This window comes from Cicer arietinum, chromosome 4, assembly GCF_000331145.2.
Source record: "Cicer arietinum cultivar CDC Frontier isolate Library 1 chromosome 4, Cicar.CDCFrontier_v2.0, whole genome shotgun sequence".
In the NCBI taxonomy this organism is placed as follows: domain Eukaryota; kingdom Viridiplantae; phylum Streptophyta; class Magnoliopsida; order Fabales; family Fabaceae; genus Cicer; species Cicer arietinum.
This window is the reverse complement of record NC_021163.2, coordinates 6,468,664-6,478,441: the sequence shown is the minus strand read 5'-3', so window position 1 is coordinate 6,478,441 and position 9,778 is coordinate 6,468,664. Positions and strand designations below refer to the sequence as shown.

Here is a 9,778-nt window from a genome sequence, read left to right as displayed (position 1 = left end):
TATGTATTATTATGGATATGATACTTTAATTGGTGGTTTATAATGTTTCAATCTTGATGTTAATTTTAAAGAATTTGTTTAATGTTGAATGTGTTGTTGGTAGTAAGTGAAGTACACATAACAAGAGTTCTCCTTATTTTTGGCATCAAAGGTTATGTCACACATCTAAAGAAAGAGTAACGAGGTTAATGAAAAGTGAAGTATTACCAGTTGGATTTTGATGACTCAAATATATGTTTGGATTGCATTAAAGGAAAGCAAACCAAACTAATATCAAATAACTCCTTGAGTTGATACATAAGAACACACGAATGATGGACAATGTTCAGGTCCATTTGAAAAGTTTCTCGAAAATCGAGGCATATGTGCATATTATACTATGCTTCACACACCACAACAAAATTGTGTGGCTGAAAGGTGGAATCGTACTCTCATGGATATGATCAGGCCAATGTTAAATTATACTAATGTACCATTATCTTGTGAACGCGCGCATTAAGAAGTATTGTGTATCTGCTTAATAAGGTTCCTAGTAAGGCAACTTCTAAGACTCCTTATGAACCGTTGACGAAAAGAAAAACTAGTTTAATGCATTTTCACATTTGAGAGCTTAAGAAATCAACTTATGATATGTCTATAAACTATTTTCAACTTATTTTCATTAATTTTCCATTATAACTTACAAAAATGGTTTATCGATTATAGGAAAATAATTCAACTTCATTTTATTTTTATTATACAAATACCTTATATATAAAAGTTTATATGAGAAATGATTATACTATAAGTTATTAATTAAGTTTTTTTAATCTAAGCAAGATGCTGACACGTCAATAACGAGAAACTCTTATCATTTTATGTGATCAAAATATTTGACATTAAATTTAGACACACTCACAAAAATGGGAAGAAAAAAAATTAAATAATGTGTTTTTTTAATAATTAAATTATAAGTGTTTTTATGTATGTGTGTCCAAATACTAATACTCTAGTATTTTCAGCGAGTAACAAGTCGATTTTGTTGTATTTGCTCAAAATTGAATGCCAATCTGCTCCTGGTTTCCTTCGTCCATCTTTTTCAGCCGGGAGATTTTGTCTACTTGATTCTTTGGTACCTTTTTCTTCTTTATTCCAAGTTTTGTTATGCAATTTTTGCTGAAGCACTTATAGGTCATATTTGCAGTAATAATTAATATTAATAATGGTAGTAAAACGGTATTCATAATTCATCTCATTTGTCAGCGACAAGCTGATATTTTAGCTAAACCAAAATTCCAATTATGTTACAAGTGGTAGTGCACTAGGCGACACTTATTGTCCTAGATAGGTTGGGTGTTTGATTTTCGCTAATATCATTAAAGAGAGCAATATATATATATTTATAAAAAAAGAGTTATGATTTTGCAATGTTACTTTCTCATGTTATTTTATGACATATCTTTTATTTTATTTTATTTTTGAAAAATATATATCGCCTTAATTTATTATATAAATAGCGGATGGACAATGATAAATGTTTGGATGATTCATACTTCTGAAAATTTATTTATTATACACACGACTCTTGAACAATAATATATCATGGATGATCCTAGACACACTTTTATAAATATTTTTGTAAAATGTTAGACTTAAAATCTATCTTAATCAGGAAATGGAATATATACAAGCAACCCATAAGGGTTTTTGATTTTTGATGCAACAAATGAGATACCATTTCCTTATCATAGATTTATGTTATATAAAAGAGTTATGGGTTTGCAGTGTTGGTTTCCCATGTTATTTTATGGTAGGTCTTAATTTTATTTTTGACAAATATGTATGTTTTAATTTATTATACAAATGACTCTTAGACAATGATATATACTTGGATGATTTAGACTTTTGAAAATTGATTTATTATACACATGGCTCGTGGACAATGATATATGTTGGATGATATTGGACATACTTCTATAAATATTTTTGTAAAATGTGAGACCTAGAATCTTACTTAAATAGAAAATGAAATACTCGAATATCACTTTATATATCAACAAAGCATAAGGGTATTCATATTATAAATCTTACTCGAATTGCTCGTTTTTTATCATAAGCTTGCAATTTGATTTTTGATACATCAAGTGAGATACCATTTCCTTATGCTAAATTTATGTTATAGTGAAGAGTTATGACTTTGCAATATTGTTTTCCCATGTTATTTTACGATATGTCTTAATTTTATTTTTGACAAACATGTATCGTCTTAATTTATTATACAAATAATTGTTGGACAATGGTGTATGTTTGAATGATTCAGATATCTAAAAATTAATTTATTTTACACATGACTCTTGGACAATGATATATGTTGGATGATCTTGGCAATTATATGAAAAATAAATTGGTTGACAAAATACTAATGTAACTTAAAAATCAAACCAATGTACATGTGTTATAAACAAATTGTTTCACCATTGATTCATCTACTCTACTATGAATTTATGAATACATCACCCACAACTATGTTTGGTTACACGCTTGAAGCAACCAAAATTATTTTTAGTGGTGTAAAATTAATTTTGATATATTTGACTGTTTTTGAGAAAAATCGATATTGTCTATCAAATTGATTCTAACTTGAATTTAAGATTTGTAAATTTTGAATCTGAACACGATTTTTATATTAAAATTTATTGTTCAACTTACTTTTACATAGATGAATCCAAACATAATGCAGTTTACATTCAAGTCACTTTGAAATAAAATCAATTATATGGCTTACCAATATAATAAGTGGCTAGTTAGTAAACTTCAATTAAAACCATTTATTTAAATTAGTAGAATACATCCATACAATATAATTTCAAAATCGTTAAAATTAAAAAGGATGAATTTACAAACAAACTTGTATCACATAAGTTAATATTATAAAACAACAACATATCTATATGATAAAATTAAAGTGTTTTGAATACTCATGTCAATGAATCTATAACATTAGCAACAACAAAATCATGATTAAAATTTGTAATAAATCAAAGTTACAATGCCACTCTAAATTAAAAAAATATCACAACATGATTGAAAAATCAAATAACTTCACACAAAGTTTGTGTGTAAAATGATATAAAAAAATGACTCAGATGATGATTTTTTTTAAAAAAATAGTCATAAACCACTCATCTATAATAGATGAATGTTGCATGCAACATGTATTAATACTTATCATTCAAACTCTAACCAAATTAGGTGGCACTCTTCGTAACGATCATCTTATTTATTTTTTACTTTTTTTTTAAGGTTGAGACAATCACTCAAATTTAATAAAAATAAAATAAAATAAAAAATATTTGTTTAAGAGAGTGATTATCTTAAATTTTTACGTTTCTAAACCAAGAACCAAAGTAAAACTAATAATTTTAATAAAAAATAACAACTAATAAAATAACAAGATTTTTACTAAACCTAAGAGGATAGGAAACCGATTATATTTATAATAGTAATAGATGAATGCAGTTGAGGATCGTGTGGAGGGTTTACCTGTAATTTGATTTTGAGGGTTGTTTACGTCAGTTTATGAGCTGTGATCTAAGAGATGTGATATCGAGAGAAACAGTGTGCACCAATTAGAAAGCAAGGATTTGATGACATGGAATGGCACGACAACTTGTTTGTTTCCTTTCCTACACCCCCGGTTCCTTCGTGAGCCGCATCGCATCGCAGCAAAGCAAGACACATTGCACGTGATTCCCATAACTCACTTCCTTGTTTGTTGCTATTAATTTACCCTTCTCCATATCCAAGGCATGGGATGGGACGGACACTCATCCAATCAAATTCAACCACCCCATAATTAAAACAATTATCAATAAAAAAATAAATTTTTGTTTTTTGTTTTTTTGTTTTTTTAATTTTTTAACTTCTACTTTATTTTATTTTATTTTTTATGTCTTTGATTCAATAGAAGAAAAAGAAGAATGATAATTTTGATAAAGGGAGGTGGTACAAATAGAAGAAAACTGAAATAAAGATATAACTTTGATTTAATTTGTTTGAGGGAAGAGAAAATATGAGAAAATAAATTTTAATTAATTTTATGTTTAAATTATGATTTTTTTAAATAGTTTATAAGTAATTTTGACCCTCTTTCATCTTTTTAAAATATTAAAAAATAAAAGAAAGTAAAAATAAGTCTAAACATAATTTGCTCTTATCCTCTTCACTTTTAAAAAAATAAACTAAACCAACGTAATTTAAAATATTATCTTTTTTTCTATCCGCTCAATGAGTTAGCATTATTAGCATTATGCATTAGTTTATTGTGGATAGGTACAACTCATATCTCAATAAGTAACCTCACTTAATTTATAATAATAAGTTTGAAGAATATGTTTTGTAGTTTTAGATCCCAATTTACTACTATCAATTTTAGAGTTCAATTGGTTGTAGACTGTTAAATAAAAAATAAAAAAAATTATCTCTTTTAATTTAATAATGGTTGCACCCTAAATTCATTTGTAGAAAATCTAATCACAATATAGTCCATCCCATCTCACATTATATTTTGAAGTTAATTGTATCAATTATAAAAAAACCTCTCAATTTGTTAATAAGCGAACATTTGTTTATTTTATATTATTTATCATTTTATAATATAAAAATGATAATTATTACATTTTTTATTAATATATATTTTTTTACTAACTATTTTTACTTTTATAAATTTCTTTAAACAAAGATAAATATTTATGATGTGTTAAATGTTAAATATGAGTATATCTTATTTATTAATATTTAAATTTTAGTTTATCAAGTAGTGGAAGTTTGTCTATTCTTTTAAACAAAGAATATTTTAATAAATGAAATGTATTTTATCACAAAAATTAACATACTAATTTATTATAAATGTTAACGAATGTCATAAATACATTGTTTAATAATAAAGCATAAACTTAAAAGAGATAGTACTAAGTTTTTATTGAATGAACATATAAAAATTAATTCACACTTGTACCCTCTTTAACTCCATTAATTAAAATCTGTTTAAAATTGAAAACACCCCACAAACAGAAACAGAAATAGTAAAACTTAAAGATTAATTAGTGTTATTGTATATTTTCCTTCTTCTAGAGCCGACATGAAATCCCAAATGGTAAGTGAAGTCAATGTTGTTGAAGAGGAAGGAACGATACAGTCACAGTAACTCCCATGTTTTATGCTATTTAATTATTATTATTATTATTATATTATTATTATGTATCTGTTTTATCATTCATGATTAACTGTCCTTTTTTCTTATCTATTTTAGGAACAAAGCCAAACCCACTTGTCCAGATTAGTTCATTTCACTTCTTTTAATAAATAAAAAATATAAATAAATAATAGCACCAAGTAGATGCTCCTGAGTGAATCTATGTGTTGGATGATGATTTGATTATTTCAATTATTTATTATATTCTTTTTTATCTTTATTATTATTATAATTATTATTCATTCCATTCTCTTCTTCCTACCTTCTTTCACATGGGGACACTATATATAAAATTGATATATCTTTATGGTATGGCGGTCCCTTATCAGTCACAATAGTAAGGTTGGAGTTTGAAGTGGGAGACAACAAGAGGGAGGGACGGTCATCGAGATTCACTATCTTCTTGCAGCTGTTGCAGGGTATGGTATGGTGGTCACACCCCAAATGCTTATTTTAACCCTTTAGCAAATACCACTTGTTCACTTCAACTTTCTCTTTCTCAACCAAGTTTTTCCCTTCATACAAGGTTACTTACTTCTTTCTTTTTCTTCACCTTCTTCAATTATTATTATTCTTTTTTTTCTTTTCTCAAAGGGGATTTTGTTTCTTTGGTGATTGTACTAATGGATTTATTTCTAACTTGTTTGTTGTCACCATTGTTCATAGTATCAATTCACAGTACTAATCACTTTTCCTGAAAATTAGGAATAATAGCAACTAATTTTTTACTGTCATATTTCTTCGGAATTTACATATGATTCAGCTAGCACCAGAATAGTAATGATAAAGATAAATCATAAATGGACCATGTGTTCTATTCACTTGATGTGTGAGAATTGCTGGTTCTTTTCCATGTTGGGTCATAACTCATAAATTATAATTACTTATTAAAGCCTTTCATAATTTTGTCATCTTGAGAAGTAATGGAAGCTTCTTCCTCTCTTCTTGACATGTTTCATGAGGAGGGTTATAAAGATTAGTATTCAAGTAAATTAATAATAGTCCCCGAAGGTGTAGTCCACTTGAATGGGTTGAGACACTGAAAGAGTATTAAGAATGAGGTTCAGGGTTAAATCCCTGCTGCTAACTAATTTGACGTGTCTGTAACCAATTAACCACTAACATTTGACTATAAAAAAGTAAATTTATAATAGACTTTCATAGTTAAGTAGCATCACATATGCTCAATGATTCTTATATGGTTTCGAATTTATTTGATTTAATTGTCTCGTTTTCTTATCAATCTAAATGCAGTTTGTGTTAAAATGTCAACCTCAAGGCCGAGCCAATCGTCCACCAATTCAGGGAGATCAAGACATAGTGCTAGGATTATTGCTCAGACAACTGTAGATGCAAAACTTCATGCTACTTTTGAGGAGTCTAGTAGTTCCTTTGACTACTCCAGTTCGGTGCGTGTCTCCGGCTCAGTCGATGGAGATCATCAACCAAGGTCCAACAAAGTAACAACAGCTTACCTCAATCACATACAGAGAGGCAAGCAAATCCAGCCTTTTGGGTGTTTGCTAGCTTTAGACGAGAAAACGTGCAAGGTTGTTGCATACAGTGAGAATGCACCTGAAATGCTGACCATGGTTAGTCATGCTGTCCCTAGTGTTGGTGACCACCCTGCCCTTGGCATTGGAACTGACATAAGAACAATCTTCACTGCACCGAGTGCTTCTGCGTTACAGAAGGCGCTAGGATTCGCTGAGGTTTCGCTTCTTAACCCCATCCTTGTTCATTGCAAGACTTCTGGGAAGCCATTTTATGCGATCATCCATCGTGTTACCGGTAGTTTGATCATTGATTTTGAGCCAGTGAAGCCTTATGAAGTTCCCATGAATGCAGCAGGTGCCTTGCAATCTTACAAGCTTGCTGCTAAAGCAATCACCAGATTGCAATCTTTGCCTAGTGGGAGCATGGAAAGGCTTTGCGATACAATGGTTCAAGAAGTTTTTGAACTCACGGGTTATGACCGGGTGATGGCATATAAATTTCACGAGGATGATCATGGCGAGGTGATTGCTGAGATAGCAAAGCCAGGCCTAGAGCCATATCTAGGTTTGCACTATCCGGCCACGGATATTCCCCAGGCTGCACGCTTTTTATTTATGAAGAACAAGGTCCGTATGATAGTTGATTGTCATGCTAAACATGTGAAGGTTCTTCAAGATGAAAAACTCCCATTTGATTTGACTTTGTGTGGTTCAACCTTAAGGGCTCCACATAGTTGCCATTTACAGTACATGGCAAATATGGATTCAATTGCTTCACTGGTTATGGCAGTAGTAGTCAATGACAGTGATGAAGATTCGGATAGCACTGATGCAGTTCATCCACAAAAGAAAAAGAGACTTTGGGGTTTGGTAGTTTGTCATAACACTACTCCAAGGTTTGTTCCTTTTCCTCTAAGGTATGCTTGTGAATTTCTGGCTCAAGTATTTGCCATCCATGTGAACAAAGAAATAGAGTTAGAATATCAGATTCTTGAAAAGAATATCCTGCGCACACAGACACTGTTGTGTGATATGCTGATGCGAGATGCGCCCTTAGGTATTGTATCACAAAGTCCTAATATAATGGATCTAGTGAAATGTGATGGGGCTGCACTCTTGTACAAAAACAATTTATGGATATTAGGAGTGACACCAAGTGAATCCAAGATACGAGAGATAGCTTTATGGATGTCCGAGTACCATACGGATTCCACAGGTTTGAGTACAGACAGCTTGTCTGATGCAGGGTTCCCAGGGGCTCTTTCTGTTGGTGATACTGTATGTGGAATGGCGGCTGTTAGAATAACTCCAAAAGACATAGTTTTTTGGTTTAGGTCGCACACAGCTGCAGAAATCCGATGGGGTGGTGCAAAGCATGAACCTAGTGAACAGGATGATGGTAGGAAGATGCATCCAAGATCATCGTTCAAGGCTTTCCTTGAAGTTGTGAAGGCTAGGAGCTTACCGTGGAAAGACTTTGAAATGGACGCTATTCATTCGTTGCAGTTAATACTGAGAAATGCTTCCAAAGATACAGAGAGTGTGGATTTAAATACGAAGGCAATCAATACAAGACTAAATGATTTGAAGATCGAAGGGATGCAGGAATTGGAAGCGGTGACTAGTGAGATGGTTCGGTTAATTGAAACAGCAACAGTGCCTATTTTGGCAGTGGATGTTGATGGGATGGTGAATGGGTGGAATATAAAAATTGCTGAGTTGACAGGTCTTCCAGTTGATGAAGCTATTGGAAAGCATTTACTCACACTTGTTGAGGATTCTTCAAGTGATATAGTCAAGAAGATGCTCAACTTGGCACTGCAGGGTATATCTCTTTCCTTTCTCTATCTTATCTTACCTTATTAAGCTCCTTTTCTTTATTTTTCAAGCTTGAGCAAAAACTTAAGAGGTAAACGCGTGTGCTTGTGTGTTTGTCATTAGACATGATTTACAATGACCATTTTACTTATATAGTCTAATCCACCTAGTGGGAAAATGTTATTTTTGGTATGGTGGTTGTGGAAATAGTCGGTGCAATTTCTCAGTACAAAGAGATTATTATCGTCTAACCTGCTTTCTGTGTTGCTAATTGTTGATTTTGTTATCTTATAATGTAATCAGGTGAGGAAGAGAAGAATGTCCAATTCGAGATTAAAACACATGCATCTAAGATGGATTCCGGTCCTATTAGTTTGATAGTTAATGCGTGTGCAAGCAAGGATCTTCGCGATAATGTAGTAGGGGTTTGTTTCGTAGCCCAAGATATAACTGCTCAGAAGACAGTCATGGACAAATTCACACGAATCGAAGGCGATTACAAGGCAATTGTACAGAACCCAAATCCATTAATCCCTCCTATATTCGGTACAGATGAATTCGGCTGGTGTTGCGAGTGGAATCAAGCTATGATAAAGTTAACTGGATGGAAACGAGAGGAGGTGATGGATAAAATGCTCCTGGGAGAGGTTTTCGGAACTCAGATGGCTTGTTGTCGTCTAAAGAATCAAGAAGCTTTTGTTAATTTCGGCATTGTACTTAATAAAGCCATGACCGGTTTCGAAACGCAGAAGGTTGCTTTTGGTTTCTTTGCCCGGAATGGCAAGTATGTAGAGTGTCTACTTTCTGTAAGTAAGAAACTGGACGCGGAGGGCCTAGTCACCGGAGTCTTCTGTTTCTTGCAGTTAGCTAGCCCAGAACTGCAACAAGCATTACATATTCAGCGCCTATCTGAACAAACTGCTCTCAAGAGACTGAAAGTATTACATTATATGAAAAGGCAGATCAGAAATCCTTTGTCGGGGATTGTGTTTTCCAGTAAAATGTTGGAGGGTACTGACTTGGGAACAGAACAAAAACGACTTTTGAGCGCCAGTGCTCAGTGCCAGCGCCAGCTTAGCAAAATTCTTGATGACTCAGATCTAGACAGCATCATTGATGGGTATGATATCAGTAAATATTGTTTATTTATTTATTTTTTCCATTCCTTGTACTCATGTGGTTTGAAGCATTTATCAATTAGAGGTCATATTAGAGCATAGAAGTTCCTGCT

General features: G+C 31.9%; 1 protein-coding gene across 2 annotated transcripts in view; it reads left to right on the top strand.

The window, feature by feature from the left end:
* Positions 1–5,367: 5,367 nt before the first annotated feature.
* The window catches only part of LOC101506511 (phytochrome A), a 6,492-nt gene continuing 2,081 nt past the window's right edge, over positions 5,368–9,778 (top strand). The window contains exons 1-3 of one of the 2 annotated variants that reach the window (XM_004495772.4): positions 5,368–5,652; positions 6,488–8,554; positions 8,851–9,667. In XM_004495772.4, coding sequence (XP_004495829.1) covers positions 6,499–8,554; positions 8,851–9,667 — 2,873 coding nt within the window. In that variant the 5' untranslated portion in view covers positions 5,368–5,652; positions 6,488–6,498. Of the gene's footprint in view, positions 5,760–6,487; positions 8,555–8,850; positions 9,668–9,778 lie in introns of both variants that reach the window. The other variant, XM_004495771.3, reaches the window with a different exon arrangement.